The sequence below is a fragment of the Balaenoptera musculus genome, chromosome 12 (assembly GCF_009873245.2).
Source record: "Balaenoptera musculus isolate JJ_BM4_2016_0621 chromosome 12, mBalMus1.pri.v3, whole genome shotgun sequence".
NCBI lineage: Eukaryota > Metazoa > Chordata > Mammalia > Artiodactyla > Balaenopteridae > Balaenoptera > Balaenoptera musculus.
In genome coordinates, this window is record NC_045796.1 from 44,214,006 (window position 1) to 44,232,827 (window position 18,822).

The 18,822-nt window shown below is 38.8% G+C and overlaps 1 protein-coding gene across 1 annotated transcript in view; it reads left to right on the forward strand.

Moving 5' to 3' along the window:
- ROS1 (ROS proto-oncogene 1, receptor tyrosine kinase) overlaps window positions 1-18,822 on the forward strand; it is a 113,741-nt gene that overhangs the window by 22,926 nt on the left and 71,993 nt on the right. The window contains exons 6-16 of the mRNA XM_036872232.1: window positions 2,369-2,517; window positions 3,215-3,353; window positions 6,044-6,245; window positions 7,197-7,273; window positions 8,745-8,867; window positions 9,031-9,215; window positions 9,959-10,056; window positions 13,190-13,686; window positions 15,059-15,271; window positions 16,022-16,132; window positions 17,267-17,445. Coding sequence (XP_036728127.1) covers window positions 2,369-2,517; window positions 3,215-3,353; window positions 6,044-6,245; window positions 7,197-7,273; window positions 8,745-8,867; window positions 9,031-9,215; window positions 9,959-10,056; window positions 13,190-13,686; window positions 15,059-15,271; window positions 16,022-16,132; window positions 17,267-17,445 — 1,973 coding nt within the window. The remainder of the gene's footprint in view (window positions 1-2,368; window positions 2,518-3,214; window positions 3,354-6,043; window positions 6,246-7,196; window positions 7,274-8,744; window positions 8,868-9,030; window positions 9,216-9,958; window positions 10,057-13,189; window positions 13,687-15,058; window positions 15,272-16,021; window positions 16,133-17,266; window positions 17,446-18,822) is intronic.

The following is an 18,822-nucleotide window of genomic DNA, read 5'->3' on the forward strand; positions in this document are numbered from 1 at the left end:
AATAAATCCTTATATATATGGTCAAATGATTTTTGACAAGGGTGCCAAGACCATTCAATGGGGGAAAAGACAGTCTTTTCAGAAAATAGTCCTGAGAAAACTGAATATCAACATACAAAATAATTAAGTTGGATCCTTATAAAACATCATACACAAAAATTAACTCAAAATGGGGACTTCCCTGGTGGCGCTGTGGTTAAGAATCCGCCTGCCGATGCAGGGGACATGGGTTCAAGCCCTGGTCCAGGAAGATCCCACATGCTGCGGAGCAACCAAGCCCATGCGCCACAACTACTGAGCCTGTGCTCTAGAACCCACGAGCCACAACTACTGAGCCTGCGTGCCACAACTACTGAAGCCCCCGCGCCTAGAGCCTGTGCTCCACAACAAGAGAAGCCACCGCAATGAGAAGCCCACACACCACAACGAAGAGTAGCCCCCGCTCGCTGCAACTAAAGAAAGCCTGCGTGCAGCAACAAAGACCCAATGCAGCCCCCCCAAAAAATAAATAAATAACTCAAAATGGATCCATGATCTAAATGTAAGACCTGAAACTATAAAAATCCTAGAAGAAAACATAGGGCAAAAGCTTCACAACATTGGATTTGGCAATGATTATTTGGATATGACACGAAAGGCATAGGTAACAAAAGAAAAAATAGACAAATTGAACTTCATGAAAATTTAAAAAATTTAAGCACACTATCAACAGAGTAAAAAAGCAACCAATAGAATAGGAGAAAATATTTGCAAATCACATATCTGATAAGGGATTAATATCAAGAATATATAGAAAACTCCTAAAACTCAACAACAAAACCCCCAAACAATCCAATTAAAAAATGGGCAAAGGACTTAGACATTTCTACAGAGAAGATATACAAATGGCCAAAGAGCACATGAAAAGATGCTCAACATTACTAATCATTAGAGAAATGCAAATCAAACCTACAATGAAATACCACTTCTAGGAAAAAAAAAAAAAAAAGCATAAAGTCCCAGAAAAGTAAAAGTGTTGATGAGGATGTGGAGAAATTGGAATGCTGTGCACTGTTGATGGGGATGTAAAATGGTACAACTCCTGTGGAAAAAACCAAAATATTAAAGACAGAATTACTGCATGATCTAGCAATTCCACTTTGGGGTATATACTTGAAAGAATTGAAAGCAGGGTCTCAAAGAGATATTTATACACCCCTATTATACTCAAATATTGAATTCACAATAGCTAAAACATGGAAGCAGCCCAAATGTCCACTGACAGATGAATGGATAAGCAAAATGCAATATACACATACAATGGGATATTATTCAGACTTAAAAAGGAAGGAAATTCTGACATATGCCACAGCATGAATAAATTTTGAGGACATTATGCTAAGTGAAATAAGCCAGTCACAAAAAGACAAATACTGTTTGATTCCACTTATATGAGGTATTTAGAGTACTTAAAATTATAGAGACAGAAAGTAGAATGGTGGTTGCCTAGGGAAGGGGGAGAGAGAGGGGGGAATGGGGAGTTATTATTTAATGGTCAGTTTCAGTTTTGCAAGATGAAAAGAGTTCTAGAGATGGACGGTCGTGATGGTTGCACGAGAATATAAGTGTACTTAATACCACGGAACTGTACACTTAAAAATGGTTAAGATAGTAAATTTTATGCCATGTGTATTTTACCACAATAAAAAATTCTGACGAAAAAGCAAGCTAATGCATTAAGTTAGTCACGATTTTGGAAAATAGAAAAAGTAAAGTAAAATAATTTCATCCCAGTGGTACATACCATTCAGAATTCTAACCCCTCACACAGTGCCTGGGAAGTAGCACCAATAACTGTGTGTACCAATTGTAATGTTGCTACTGTTTAAAAGTCATGAAATATTTCACAATAAAAAACAGCAGAATATAGAATCCTTTGGAGTACAGACAGCTACTTGCACATATAAAAATAATGTGTTGACAAAATGGGCAATAACTGTAGACATATAGTGTAAAATTAAAATATATCTTGAGATACATGTCCTGGGGTAGTGGATGGTTCTGTTGCCCCAGACACACCCTTGGCATCCACCCCTCTAGCCTATATAGAAGTGGTATCACAAGAGAAAACTGGACAGTCTCAGAACACTCCATGTTGCTTGCTTGTAAAAAAACTATCGTCAAAGATAAGTGCGTTCTATGGGGGGAAAAAAGCTGCCAGACCGACTAGCTGATTTAAAAAAATAAATCACTTGAATATGTGCATCAGTTATTGTTCAGGTGAATAATTGTGGCAAGAGGGTGCTGAGGGCACTAGATGAAGCAGGGACACTCTCTCCTGCTTTGACAGACAGGGGACATGGTGAATGAAATCTTGTTTTCTCCCCAGAAAATACAGACCTTCCCACTGCACCATTTGCTTCTTCCATTGGAAGCTACAGTGTGACATTACGATGGAAATCGGCCAACATCTCTGGAGTAAAATACATCATTCAGTGGAAATATGCACAACTGCCCGGAAGCTGGACTTACACTGAGGTATGAACTGCTGCCCGTGTGCCTAAACGGAGACTTTTTCTTCAAATTATTAAAAGTGCCAAATTACTACATATAATTATAGGTGTAAAGACATTCTAGAGAAGATTCAAACGTAAAATGAGTGGTTGGATTAGATGAACTTTAATCTCTGCTCCTCTTTATGCTAAACCTTTTATTTTTAAGGAAAATATATTATTGGACGTATTTATTCTTCCTTCAGCACAGCATCACATGACCAACTACTTATATCATTGGTCATTATCTGCCCATCCCACTGAAAATGATTCCAACTAGGGTGGAGGGCAGGGAGGTCATCCAGGACGGTCCCTTTTAGGAAATCAAAAGCATGTTCAAAAAAAAAAAAAAAAAAAAAAAGCATGTTCAGAGAAAAATAATCCCAAGACACCAAGTATATTAACATGGAAAAGTAAAGTAAAGCCTTGAGGTAAATGCCATATAACTGAATCCATAATTTTGCAGTTTTGAAGAAGGAAAGAATTTTGGTGTGAATTATGCTGACTGACGTCGGGATGGCTCAGCTCTGAGCTCCAGGCCTCCATTTCAACTGGTCTGGCAGACCTTGGGTCACTCCATATCCAGAAGGCCATCCATCATCTACAAACGAATCTGTGCTCTTGAGTTATAATATACGGTGGCTATTCCATAAATGCTGATTTTTGATCTCTTGTTGATTTAGGCCGTGTCCAAGCTCTCCTATGTGGTAGAGCCCTTGCATCCCTTCACTGAATATATTTTTCGAGTGGTTTGGATCTTCACAGCCCAGCTGCAACTGTATTCCCCTCCAAGTCCCAGTTATAGGACTCATCCTTATGGAGGTATGGCATGCACACATTGCTTAAGAAATCAGGGATTATTCCAAAGCTTTGGTTAGTTCATTTTATTTTAAACAATGAAATAAATATATTCCTTCATTAGTAGACCCATCCAACAATGGAGTACCTAGCTAGGTGCCAAATAGTGTTCTAGGTGCTCACCATACTTCTGTGATCAAAACAAAAATACCCATTCTGGTGGAGAAGAAATACTCTAAGCAGTAAACCTAATAAATAAGGAAAGTATATTGTAAGTAGGAAGATACGGGGTGCTATGGTAAGAGGAACGTTTTGAGCAGGGTCTGTCCTTTAGAAATGGGGAGTGTATTAAAGAAGGTGGTCAGAATAAGTCTCATTAAGCAGTCAGGAATTATGGAAGGTTTTAAAGAAGAGGAGTAGTTGCTTTGAGTACTCCTTAAAAAGATAATTTTGGCCACTACACATGGAATGGATTGAAGGAATGAGAGAGACTGGCAAGTACAGAGGTAGTGAGACCAGCTGGGAGGTTATTATAATACTTTAACATTTGATTAGAGACGATTTAAAAAAACAGTACATATATTGGGGCATTTTCTGATTTCTTCTTTCAAAGATGTGACTTCCATACCAGGAAAAGGACTCAAGCCTAGAACCTTTTAGGGAGGTGAATGCCTGGGGCAGACACTCAGGGAGAGTTGCCTGGTGCTCTCACCCTCAGAGTTAGCTGAGGGGACTTGGGAGGACTTATTCCAAGCCAGATGTTAGATGTCCCTACCCCTCGTTCTGGAGATTCAGCTGTGTGCAGAGACACTCACTGTGAACTAGGCCTTGGACAGAAGCATAGCTAGACAGCTGATGAAGCTGGTTGGGGCATTTTCCCTCTTCCCTGATTAGTGCTCTCTTCTTGCTTATCAGATTTTAGGGTATGTGTGGCACCTCTGCTGATTATTCCCTGACCATCCTTAGGACCTCAGGTCAGACACTGGCCTAGGGTCATATTCGAAATGTTCCAGATCCGAGTAGAATACGTGGATCCTTCTTCATTCAAAGCAATGCCTCATGTACTCCAATAGTGTTGGAACATTTTCCAGTGCTGGAGACATACCATGGTCCAGGGCCCAAGGCTAGTCAAATCAAAATAATGAAGAAGGCAAATTTTGCTTTCCATTTCTGGGCCTTTCTCTGGATATGCAAGCCCACGTACCCTCCAGGTGTTCCAGTCCTTGTACTGGGTGTCTTTTCCATGGATAGCATCTCATGCCTCAATTCTATCTCACTTTTTTTAGCCACATCAAAACTTATAGAGTTATCTGTTTCATGTTTCATCTCTTCATGATTCTTTTCTTTTTTAGCTATGGGAAATATATGATTTTTAGATGGTATTACTGCCTTTTAATTGAGGCCCTTATGAAGATAATTTCTTAATCAGGTGGAATGGTTACCTTGCCTAACCTGACCAGCCTTTTCAGGGACGATTTTTGTGGGGGAGATTTGGACAATAATCACAGTTCACCATGTGACATCTACGTGCTTGAAGTGGAGCAGATGTCTGTCTGGGCATTGACCCTGAAGAGTTAGTTTTTCTGACATCCTGATTCTGATTCACTGGGAGATGATTCCTACTTCCCTGTTCACCAGGGTGACTGAGTGCATGGAGCAGAGGAGTGACGTGATGGTATTTGTGTTTGCTAAAGCTCAGTCTGAGAGTTGGGGAGGAACTGTATCAGAGAAAGTCTGAGAGATCAATTAAAAAGCCTTTTTAAAACGCAGCCAACGTGAGGGCTGAACTGTCTCTTTTCTCCCCACTCTAAAGGGTCAGGGGTGACGCAGAGCACCTGCCAAAATTGTTCCGAGGCAGAGAGACTACTGAAGAGCAAAGTGACATCGGTTTGTCTTTCTAGGGAAAGAGGAAATAAAAGGGTGTGGTTTCAGGGCGTGGGGGGTATGGAAAGCAGGTGGAGACATGGATGGAAGATAGGCTGTTAGATCTTTTGTTTTCCTTTCTGTTCTTTGTCACTTGGGTAGCTCCTAAAGTCTGTGGGTGAGTGCTTAATTAGCGAATGCATGCTCCTTTCATCCTTCGCAAGGGAAGGGATGTTGCTAAGGCACAGAAAGCCTGGATTCCAGGGGACCTTGGCAGCTGGGGGAGGAAAGTCCAGTCTGGGTCAGCAGAGCTGATGCCAGCAAAAGTGAAGCAGACTGTTCTAATTCAGGCTTATCTAAATCCCTATCTTTAGCTGGAACTAGTCTGGCCACAGCAGTCTAGTGAGGGAATAGGCCCCAGGACTTACTTCTTTTAACTTGTGTTAATCATTGACTCCAGTTTGTTACAGGTTCTCTTCTCCTTCCTAACCTGGTTCAATCCCATGTTTCAACTTATTTAGGTCTCTGGAGATTTTTGATCACTTTTTTTCTAGAACATTTATCCTATTTGCATACTTCCACATTTAATTTTATTGCATAAATTAGAAGTGAGGAAAATAATATTTGAAAGAGTCCCTTAGGAAAGTAGCTAACTGGTATCATTTAGGGATCAAGAATTGCAGTTCATAGACATATTACTATCTTCTCTCTATCACTTCTTGTGAATATTAACAAAAATACTTCGTTTATGCTGTTTTCAAAAGAACAACACTTTTTTTCCTATCCTATTTACATTTTTACATTTTTCACTGTATATTTTCTGCTCACGATGTCACCATTATCTCTTCCAGTTCCTGAAACTCCTCCTCTCATTAGAAATATTGAAAGCTCCAGTCCCGACACAGTGGAAATCAGCTGGGTTCCACCTCAATTCCCAGGTGGACCTATTTTGGGTTATAACTTAAGGCTGATTAGTAAAAATCAAAAGTTAGATTCAGGGACACAGAGAACCAGTTTCCAGTTTTACTCCACTCTACCAAATACCACCTACAGGTAAGAATTAAGTGGTGTAGGAAAAATGTAACCAGCATGCAAAGGGGAAAGGTGGGGGGCGGAGGGATAAATTAGGAATTTGGGATTGACATATTCACACGACTATATGTAAAATAGATAATCAACAAGGATCTACTGTGTAGCACAGGGAACTCTACTCGATACTATGTACTAACCTATATGGGAAAAGAATCTGAAAAAGAATAGATATATGTATATGTATAACTAAGTTGCTTTGCTGTAGACCTGAATCTAACACAATATTATAAATCAACTATACTCCAATATAAAATTAAAAAATAGTAACCAGCATGGGTACAGGTATGATAATTATTTAAGAAATAGGGCTAAAAAATAGTTTAAATGTATTTTAAGAAGTCTCATTGGCTTTGTGCTGTTGGTTTAAGTTACTGTGGTTTTCCTCAAGTTTTTATGCTTATTAGATTACACCATCCTGAGCAAAAACCTTTGTAAGTATTTCTATTATATTCAGAGATAAATATAAATGTGGGCTAATAAATATGGGCTTATAAATATGGGCTAAAAAAGACATTATAAGCACCATAAATATCATTTCTCCATTTAATCCAACATGAAAAAAGGAGGTAAAATTCTGTTAATGGTATTTTTGTATTAACTGTTAAGGGGATTATTTTATTATTGTTAGCTTTTCCAGCATTTACTAAGACCTCTTTAAATTAGGGCATGAATGGGGGTCATGCAGATAGCAGAGTTCAGTTTTTGACCTCTGTGACCCTGAACTATTCTATGGGGAATGCAAACAAGGATGTGATTTATGGTCATTTTAGTGCTAAGCAGTGGCACCAAGTAACTAGATACATGCATTGCCACATCGTTCTTTAAATAGAAATGTTATTGCTCCTTCTATTTTTATCTTATGTTCACACCATGCCATGTAAAATACATCTCTCCAAATTGTTTTTGGAATAGGTTTTCTGTTGCAGCAGTAAATGAAGTTGGTGAGGGGCCAGAAGCAGAATCTAGTATTACCACTTCATCCCCAGCAGGTAGAGACTGGGGATACGCCTCCTGTTACACGGAACTGAGGGGGTGGCAAGGTTGGGTTCAGATCTTAGAGGTCCTGGGTCATCTGGTGCTCCCCAAGACCCTACTGTTCTGCCCAAATGGACACTGTCTTCTGAATACTTGGTAAGTTTTCAATTTTAAATGAGTCCCAGTATTTGACAAATAGGAGTAAGTTGTTTGATCAAAAGTTTCCACGTTGGAATTTAAAAATTAAAAAAAAATTAGGGATTAAAAAAATGGCTTCAAGCAAACCCTTGGTTTCAGTTAAAGTCACTAGTGATTATGACTCTCATTTACACACTTAGGGGATACATATATCGTTTCTGCCCTAACCTCCACCTTATATTATGTATTATCATTTAATACAGATCAGATATCTTTTTCTTCCAGTTTCCTTAAGGTTTTTAAATATATCTAAACTTAATAAGTTACATTTTACCATTCTGAATATTCAGTCTACCAAATTAGCTTCTGTTATTATTTTGCAAGTACCACTTTTTTTTTTTACTTCGGCATTTTAACAATTGCCTTGAGAGATTGAATACTTTCTGCATGATGCCCACGTGAGCAAAATAATAAAAGAAAGTGCTCTCTAAGAAGCACTGGAAATATTTTGGGGAAGCGGGTTAAAAGACTTTGGAATAACACACAAAGATTCAGAATTCTAGGAGTCTGCTCTCCGTTTTCATGGGAACCCCATTTCCCGACTTGATTGCCCCTTCCTCTAATCTGCACACGCCTATGCCAGTGGGTAGAGAATGTCATCTATCACCAGCCTTTAGTTCATTTTTTGGGGCTGTTACTACACTCTGGGAAAGGAGAGGTATTTTTGTTATGCAAGAAGCATCCAGAGGGCGAGTTAAATACAGAGCAGGCTTAAGGTTGTTGTTACCGTGATTATTGCATAACATTTATCAATTACACTAAAAGTGTTCGTCAACGCACACTTCATCAGTCTCTAGTTGAACAGGATGTCAGAGTTCTGTAGTCCTCACATTTCATTACTACGGACCTTTCTCCTGCCTCAAAGGGAGATAATTAAAGACAAAACAGAGACAACCAAAGTTTGTCCATATGTGTGTGTTATGCAACAACCCGCTCCAGCCTGGGCTGGACCACCTCCACCAAGCAGTCAGATTTCTATGGTGGAGGATAATAAGCTGAGCTCCTATTTGGGCAAGGCTGTTGAGAACAGTGGTACCGCATGTGATGTTATTTTGAGGGCATTTAGGGGCACATACCCAGAAATCCTACTTGACTGACACTGTACTTCTCATCCCAATCACAGAATGTGATTTCAACCACAGTTGAAATACCCCAGTGCCTTCAGAGAAAATCTGACCAGCCTCTTCCATGTGCTAGTCCCCTTGTTTTGAAGGGTGGTATTGATCTTTTTTGTGTCAATGTGCATATGATTGGTCTGTCTGTCTAGAAACTGTGTTGTTGTTTTAGTTCAAGAAGAGGAACAGTGGCTCTTTTTATCCAGGAAAACTTCTCTACGAAAGAGATCTTTAAAACATTTAGTAGATGAAGCACATTGCCTTCAGTCAGGGGCTACACACCGTAATATTACAGGTCAGTGTAATAGAGAAAAATGTTTCCTTAGTGTGAAAAGAAAGATCCAGGTTGACTTCAGTTTTAATCCCTTTATTAAGGATTAAAGAAATAAATTCTCTTTCATGGAAGTGTTTTGTCTGGTTGTTACCTAATAACACATGTATTTGCATGGCTCTTCCAGGAATATCAGTTAATGTCCACCAGCAAGTTGTTTATTTCTCTGAAGGAACTCTCATATGGGTGAAGGGAGCTGCCAACATGTCTGATGTGTCTGACCTGAGAATTTTTTACAGTGGTTCAGGATTAATTTCTTCCATCTCCATAGACTGGCTTTATCAGAGAATGTATTTCATCATGGATCAACTGGTTAGTCTGAGAATTTAAAGTAAACAACTTGATATTGATACTCTAATGCATATCTTGGTATATTTACAAGTAAACATAATTCTTTCATTCAATAATTAGTCACTGAGTGTGTAAGTTTTAGACACTGGGTTAGCAACGAACCATAGATCTAGCCTATAGGAGGGTCTAGACTTTACCTAGTACTAGTCCTGACCTACCATTAAATCATCTTTATTGTGAGTTTTCAGAGCTACGAGTTTATACTAATGATAATTCATCTTCCATAAGACAGTGGTGGTACCTGAATTATCACTAGACAAAACTGCCAATCATGATCAAAATCAGCTGCAAGCATTGTACATTGTATAATAACCATGGATAACTTCAGTAGGTCTCTGAAAATATTGTATTACCAAATCTTTGAGAAGACACAGTTTGCTGTGTTTCAAGTTTCCTTCTTTTAAAGGGACAGGCTGGTCACAATCACTATGGCTGGAAGCCCCTAAGCTTGGAAACAGCTTAAATATTAATAAAAATAGTTGAGTGCCTCTGTAAGCCAGGAAAATACATACTTGTATTTCACGGATACCAAGAGGATATAAACTCATTAGGATATAGGATATAACACTGTCTTTTAAGGGCTTTTTTATGTTTTCTAAAAGTGCTCTGTGACTAGTGAAATTCTAAACACAGAGCAGTTGCTCAAGAAATACTTGTTGGCCAAATTGAATAGACACTAATTCTACTGATGTACTCTTCTCTAGGTATGTGTCTGTGATTTAGAAAACTGCTCAAACATTGAGGAAGTTACTCCTCCCTCAATTATTGCACCTCAAAAAATTGTGGCTGATTCATACAATGGGTGAGTGTTAGCCTTGTAAATGTGAATTCTCTTCCTTTGGCAAGAATCTTGGGGAAACTTGCTTGCTAATAACATCCTAGTACCAGATGAGCCAATCTATGTATCTGATTTCACATTTAATTAAATCCAGGCAAAGTTTTTCATTCTTTATAGAGCCAAGAGGAAATTTCATTCAAACTGATCCACAACTTCTCTAGGTAAGTAGTTTTTCCTTTCTCCTTCACAGTAAATATGGGGCTTATGGGAAAGACTTCTTGTCTGGGGACTCCGGGGCCTGGGTCCTCATCTTGGGTATGTCACTATTTTATGCATGACTCAGGGTCTTATTCCCCCTCAATGCTCCCCATGAGAAGCCCTTCCTGCCTCTCTTTCCTCTTTTCATTGCACCGTTTTCTCTTGCTGAGCAATTCAGTACCTGTTCATTTTTCTGGTCTGGTTCTCACATCTATCAGGAGGCTGGTTTAGAAAGAACACTGCTACCATCCACTTTAGGAAACAGAAACTGATAGCTAATAACAAGTTAAAATTTGCCATTACAAATCACTATGTTTCCCCCCTGCCACAAATGAAATGGACACATTTTAGCTCAGTTGTGATGCTAAATTGTAGTAGGACTTCAAGAAAGTAACTTCGTGTCTATGACCTTTGCTCTATCCTTCCATATGGGGAAGACAATAATACTCAGTTGGGGTATTTTGAGGGTGAAATGAGTTATTCACTGTGAATGTACTACATGATCTCCACATGCTCAAATGTGAAGGATGAAAACATAGGAAGTTATTTTGGGGTTATTATTTCTTAAATATAATCAGATAATTACAGGTTAGTAACCAATAAGCAAGGCCAATGTTTGTAAGACTAAACATTTTTCTTTCTTGTAGGGATAAAGTTGTTTTCATTTTGAATGAAAAAAAATATAGCCCATAACACTTTTTATCTTTCACGAATTGACTTTCTTGCTCATTATTGATTTAAAATCAAGATTGTCTATTCAGATTCTTTCATAATTTACCAGATATTTATTTTAATGCTTTAAGCTTGAGTGAATTACTGAATTACAGGATTTTTCCTTTTTTTTTTTTAAAACCCTGTGATGTAGGACAAGTCCTTTGGACTCTTTGGATCTTATTTTCCTCATTTGTAAAAGTCTAAGATCCTATGAAATGAACTTTGTTGCTGGCAATTACACGAAATGACTCATTCTGAGGATAATGAACTTCACTCACTAAATCAGTCACTCAAAATACATCTCAAAGAGGTCTTTGGTGGCTCTTTTTTCCATTAGGATAAAACTGATTTGTGCTTAGATTTTGAAATATGACTAGAAATTATAATAATAATTATTCAATAATAGTTATCAGGCACTTAATATGTGCTTCTAAGTGCATTACTTCCAATAATTCATTTAATTCTTGTTCAGCCGTATGGAGTAGTACTTTTATTATCCCAATTTTATAGATAGGAAAGCAAAGCACAAGTTGATTTATTGACTGCCCAAGACCATCAGCTGTTTTGCGCTGGAATCAGTATTTGACTTCTTGCTCCAGGGCCTGTCTTCTAATCATCTCCCTATACAATGACAGAGTTTCTGTAAAAATCAAAACTTTCAGCAACGCTTTGTATGTAGTATTCCTGAAGAATTTCAGATAGATGAAATAGTTTATTCTTCTGATTAAAAAAGGTTACCGTTATGCTGTTATCTTGCACCACTGAATTATTCACTCACTGAGTTTGTACTTATTATAAAACTCTTCCCTCTCCCCCATCCCTGCTGCTTCTCTCTCTCACCTCCGTCTTCCTCCCCCCACACCCAGGTCTCCTCACCTTTCTTCTCTTTTTCTTTCCCCTCCAAAGTGACAATGAGGGTTAAAGACCTGCGCTCTTCCCTGCTTCAGTAAAAGAATTGTAATCTTCTGAAATCCCTTCAAAGTCCCTTAACAATTTGAATTTGGGAAACAAAAGAGGAAGTTAAGAGCCAGGTTATTTCTGCTCTTTGCCTGCCACAATGTTCTCTTAAGAAAAATAACATAGGTTCATATCTCAACATGAAGTTTACATCTCGGGATGTTATTCGGGCACAGGAGTCTCGAGCATGTTGGTAAAGATTTGGAATAGTCATCAAGGAGAATAAAAGCGGGACTGAACAGGACAAGAAAAATGATTTGACAGTGGTGATGAAAGGTTGGAATCCTGCCAACCCACGGCATGGGCTCTTGATAAGAAAGATTTACTAAGCAAAAATATATGTGTGTTAACGTCTTTCTCCATGATCACAAATTCTAGATTAGCTACATGCGAATTAATAGTTTTATGTTTTAAAACTATATTTATAAATTTGATTTATCAATGAAATATTTTGGCAGTGTTTTCTCTTTCATTATTAAAAATCAACCTGTATCATTACCATGATATTTGGCTCCAAATTAGGTGTTTTATCAAAATTCTTCCACTGGCTCCTTTCTCCTGATTGTTGGGTGGTCCTTCCCAGCTGTTTTAGTCAATTGTGGGGTATTTCTTCATGATTTTGTAAAATGGTAGCCCTACTGTCTCACTCAATTGTGAGTATTAAAAAAAAAAAAGCTTAGTCTACTACAAATGCAGAGTAGTACTGCTAGATAACTGTGTAAAATAATAACCGTCCAGTTTAAAAAAATTGCTTAAATGTTTTTGCTTTCTTCCATTTTGTAATTCACAATGCATGGGAATATTTATTGACAGAATTAGACTAAGAATTTGTGTATATTGGAGAAAAATGTTTCATAATAAATAACATGTTCGGTCATGTAATTTTTATATAATATGCTTTCCTTTAAGAGTAGATTTCATTAGAAAACCTTTAAAGACCCTTGCTGTTCTTAAATTCTGATTCCTTAAAAAGTCACATTTAATAATTAGGAGATTATGCATTATAAGGGAGGCTGACATTTTCCAGTGTTCCAACTTCTAACTTAAATGACTGGAGCATATCTTTAATAAATACCTTTACCAGTTTGCACCTTGGGAAACCCTGTACTTATCCACTCTGGAGATATCTGGTTCTGATTGCCCAACAGGATAAAACAATGGGCTGAGGCATTGTTACTCCTTCACCCTTGCACTGAATCACACCAGGCTTCTTTTGCTCCTGTGTCAGGTATGTCTTTTATCTCCTGAGAGACGGCATTTATAGAGTCGATCTCCCCGTGGCTTCTGGTCGGGACTCGGAAGTTGTGCGTATTGTGCAGAGTGGCACATTAAAGGACTTTGCAATCAAGCCACAGTCCAAGCGAATCATTTACTTCAATGACACCGCCCAAGTCTTCATGTCAACCTTTCTGGATGGCTCCGCGTCCCACCTTGTCCTACCTCATGTCCCCTTTACTGATGTGAAGAGCTTTGCTTGTGAAAACAACGACTTCCTGGTCACAGATGGCAAGGCTGTTTTCCAACAGGATTCTCTGTCTTTTAATGAGTTCATCGTGGGATGTGACCTGAGTCACATAGAAGAGTTTGGGTTTGGCAACTTGGTCATCTTTGGCTTGTACACCCAACCACACCCGCTGCCAGGCTGCCCACAGCAGCTCTCAGTGCTGTTCGGCTCACACCAGGCCCTGGTTCAGTGGAAGCCCCCTGTGCTCGCCATTGGAGCCAGTGAGTGCCCTGTCCCCAGCCTGGAGACTGGCCTTGCCGGAAGGAGAGGAAAGCTTGAATGGTTTGACATGGCGACTCAACTTTGAGGGCCCATATGTGATTATTTAGTCATCAACCCAAAGCGCTACTTAGTGCTCTCTCTCTCTCTTTCACACACACACACACACACACACGTGTTTATACATTTGTTCTACATTTATCAGTTTTGCATTAAGAGACTCTCTATATTTCATCATATATGTCCCAACAGAATGGTTGGAGCATTTATTGAGCATCTCCTTGGAGTCAGGCACTGACATTCTAGTCTGAGGGAATGCATTAGCCAGGGGGATGGAGCACTTGGGTTGAGATTATGTATCCAGGGAGATCTTGCATGAATTTGAGACTAAAACTCTCTGGACTTGAATTTTCATCTCTGGAGAGGCAGCATGTGTGGTGGGTATGCAGGTGGGCTCTGGAGCCAGCCTGCATGGATTCAAAGGCTGGTCTTGCCCTTTTTTAGCAGAATGACCTGGGCAAGTTACTTAACCACTTCATGCATGTTTCCACTACTGGAAATAAAAATATTAATTATATATTTCTATGGGATTGTCATACAGACCAAATTAAGATGCATAGGTAGAACACTTAGAACAGTGTCTAGCACAGCTTTTGGCAAATTTTTTCTATAAAGGAAGGACCAGATAGTAAATATTTTCAGCTTTGTGGGTCATATGGCTTCTGGCATAGCTACTCAACTCTGTCTTTGCGGTGTGTAAACAGCCATAGATAAAATGTAAATATGTAGCTGTGGCTGTGTTCCAGTACAACTTTATTTACAAAAACAGGCAGTGGGCCAGATGTGGCCTGTGGGCTGCCGTTTGCCAACCCCTGGTCCCCTAGAGTATCTAGCAAACATTGGCTATTTTTTACTTTAAGACTAAGTTAATTATGCCTGTTTGCTGTATATGTCAAAGATGGCTGAAAATGAATTAGCAAAAAAAAAATTCTTTTGTATTGCTTGGGCTTCTAGGAGGGAGATGCTCTACCAACACTGGGAATTATATTAGAGATTCATCATTAAGCATTTGTTTATTAGGAGCTTGTATAGAAAACCCCTCCGACAGTTCTATGCAGCCAATCATACAGCACTGACAGGGGAACAGTGGCTTCCGATTTGTTGGGCATGATGTCTCCTTTGATGGGACAAAATGAGTGGGTGGGATGACCACTGTCCTAGTCACGTCACCAAGTTAACCCTGGTGATTATGGGGCAACAGGCCCAATTATCCTTTCACTCAAGGTGAAGCTGTAGATAAATTTACTGACAGTCCTTTGTTTGCCCTTGCTGATGTCATCCTCGTCAGTAATATTGTTTAACTCTTCCAATTAGGCCCTTCCGCCTGGCAGAACTGGACTTACGAGGTGAAAGTATCAACCCAAGACTTTCCTGAAACCACTCACGTGTTCTCTAATATAAGTGGGACCATCCTTAATGTACACGACCTTCAGAGTGCTACGAAATACAAGGTTTTTGTGAGAGCAAGTTCTCCCAAGGGGCCAGGCCCTTGGTCAGAGCCCTCAGTGGGAACTACCCTGGTACCAGGTGAGAAAATATTCTTGATTTAGGGAGTGATTCTGACAAAAAGCCTTTCTCCCTATGTCCTTTAAAATTTCTCCCCTTCGATGTGGTTAAAAAAATTAGAATGAGGGTGCGTTGACCCCTTGAGGATGTGTTTATTATCTGAGATTAGGAAAGCAAATGAAGCATTGTGTGATATTTATGTTCCTAACCTGCTATTTTAAACTATCCAAGATATTTTTTAACAAACAATATAATTCTCTTCTTCTTCATGGTTTTCTCCTTTCTCATGGTTTATTAAGCAGTAGCCCTCCTTGAACTCTGAAGGTCTTGGTGAGAGAAGCTGAGGGGCTGTAAATTATGTTGAATTCTATCCTCTTGGTTGAAAAAAAATGGAAAGATAACTGACCCATTTATACTACTGTTGTTATCACAATCGCTTCTGGGTGCTCTGAATAGGACCATGGCCACCAATAGCTAAAGCAAAAAAAAAAAAAAAAAAAAAATTCTGCCATGACCATGGCATTGCTATAGAGGAAACATCGCTACACATTTCTCTTCACATTCAATTACAACTATTTACACAAAAATCAGAAAGTATGTTTAATATGAGAGATAATTCTTTTAAGCAGATACAATTACTCATATTATTCCAGAGTATTTTTCAAAATGCTGATTGACTTTATGAAGGAAATCTAAGGTATAAATGTGTACCTAAAAAAAGTGTGTTTTCTGTGATATTTCTTTCAATTTTTTTTTTAAAAAACCAAACAGCTGCAGAGCCACCATTTATCATGGCTGTGAAAGAAGATGGGCTTTGGAGTAAACCGTTAAATAGCTTTGGCCCAGGAGAATTCCTATCCTCTGATATGGGAAATGTATCAGGTAAACACCAAGTCCCCTGTACACTTGGATGGCAGGTTTCTACTTGTAAGACTTCCTGAGATATTCAACCAATCAAAAGGATTGAGTATTTTAGTATTAGGTCAATAATGAAAGGAACAAATATTGACTGAACTATTCTGCCAGTGACACTATTAAGAAAATGTCTGTTCTCAAGGAGGAGGGCCATTTATTACTCCACAAAATGTAGTTATTTAATGACTTATGCCCATTTCAGGAAGGCTTTGATATACTTCTCACGTATTTTAATTTCTCAATGTTGTCTCACAGTAACAGCCTAACTTGTTCCATGAAGACAGCTATAGTTAAGTAATTTATTATGAGTTTGCTATCAGACTGGAGCACAGAACAGCTATGTGAAGTTCTAAATCAAGTATAAGAAAGAATTTCATGACAAAGAAGATTAAGTAATGGTATCTTACTTTAATGGCATCTTCTATAATTTATTATTATTTATTTATTATTTAATGGCATCGTCTATAATTATCTAATTATTAGATCTCTTTGTTTGGCTATTAAAAGTACCACAGCATTTCTGACCAAAATGAGTTGGACTTAGGAGCCAGTGTGGTACTAATAGGAAGAATGATGCTTTGAAGTTGGCTTGAATCTGGGCTCCTCCTCTTTTCATCTGTGAGACCTCGGGCAGAATAGATAATTTCACGGAGTCTTGGGCTCGCCATGTCAAAAATGGGGATGGGGAGTTCCCTGGTGGCCTAACAGTTAGGGGTCTGGGCTTTCATTGCCATGGCCCAGCTTTAATCCCTGGTTGAGGAACTGAGATCTCGCAAGTCTCGCAGCACAGCCAAAAAAAAAAAAAAAATCGGGATGATTTCTACTTCATAGCTTTGTTTTAAGAGTTGAGTGAAATAGGTAATAGTATCCAAGACAATGTTTGGCAAAGAGGAGACACTCAATTACTATTAGTTCCTCTCTCTAGTTCCAAGGGTTAAGATTTTGGGATAATATACTTGACAGATCCTTGAAGCTCTAGTGAGTATCTATGTTAGTATATGCTTTAATGTTATGTTGAGGTGCATGTATGATTTGTTGACTCGCCATGTTTACACTGGCATGTATGAAAAAATAACTGCTACCAATTCACTTTGTTTTGAGACATGGATTGGTATAACAACAGCCTCTACTACAGCGACATGAAAGGTGATGTCTATGTGTGGCTGCTGAATGGGACGGACATCTCAGAGAATTATCACATACCCAACATTGCAGGAGCAGGGGCTTTAGCTTTTGAGTGGCTGGGTCACTTTCTCTACTGGGCTGGAAAGACATACGTGGTAAGTACAAGCCTGGCATTCTGGATGCTCTCAAACAATGCCCACCCATTTCAGTGATTGGCATGTAATTTTCATGATTTTTTTCATACTTGTGTACCACCTATGCTAATATTTACTTAGTATTTGTCTCTAAGCCTACTCACGTTTTAATTAAAATGTATTTAGGTATAAAGGAAATTTTATATCACTATGTGGTGTATTAGTCACATGTTTTCAATACTATCTTAAAATAAATATATTAAAATGTTCACCAGTGGGTTAGTGTCCTAGGGAAGATGGCACACTCCAAAGGCATGATTAAAAGAAACTAAGTGAGGGGACTATTTTCAAAGGTATCTACAGGGCTAAGGAAAATGAACAAAGGATGGTGAAGCATGCCCTGGGCTAGCAAGTGTGGGAGGATATTACTGCCACCAGGCATAAAGGGCAAGGGAAAGAATGGTGAGGGCTGTAGCTTTAGGAGAGTTGCTGACATGAAAACCAGCCACTGTCAAAATGTATGGTCTAGCAAGGACTGATACGGGGGTACATATGTACCCCCATCCCTCTTTTCTTCTGGCATCTGATCTTCTGCCAGTGCTTCCATTGGCTGAAACTCTCTGGAAGCCAGAGAACAATGGAGCTAGGTTGATGTAGTCCATTGATATCAGGCTCAGGGGGCACAGAGGAGGGTGGAGAGGGTGGAGAGTGGATTTGGGGGCAAGATGAAGACATCCCGCACATTGTGCACACTGAAGAAAAGGATGGTTGATGATGAGAACACTGGTCTAACAGATCAAGAAATATGGTATGGAAATCGTTTTCTAATCAGGAAGGCATGTGTCCATTCATTTACTTACTCATTATCTGTTACCAATATGTTTAGAGTCTTGAGAATAAGCATAGTAGAGAATATGAAGAAAATAGACGACATGCCTCTGCTCTTTTAAAAAAAAATATCAGCTTTGTTGAGATATAATCCATGTACCAGAAAATTCACCCTTTGATTGTATAAAATGCAGTGGTTTTTAGTATGTTCAGTGTTGTGCAACCATCACCTCTTGCCCCTGCTCTTTTCATGACATAAAAATACATTCATGAATTAATAGAAGAAGCGTACAGAGCAATGTATTTAGAAGCAAAGCAATATGGTATAGTCTGAATTCATAAGTGCCAATGACTTGTAGGCAGAATGGAGCTGACTGGGGTTAATCAGAGAATGCTCCCCAAAATGGGTTAGTTTGAAAATAGTTTTGAAGGAGGAAGTGGAAGAGTGGGATAAAAACTGGTTTCAAGTATTTGCTCTGTCTCTTATAAAACTGTTCAACTCCTTGAAAAATTACTTAACTTCTTTGAACCCAGTTTAGTTGTGAAAAAGTAGGAAATAGAAATCCTTTA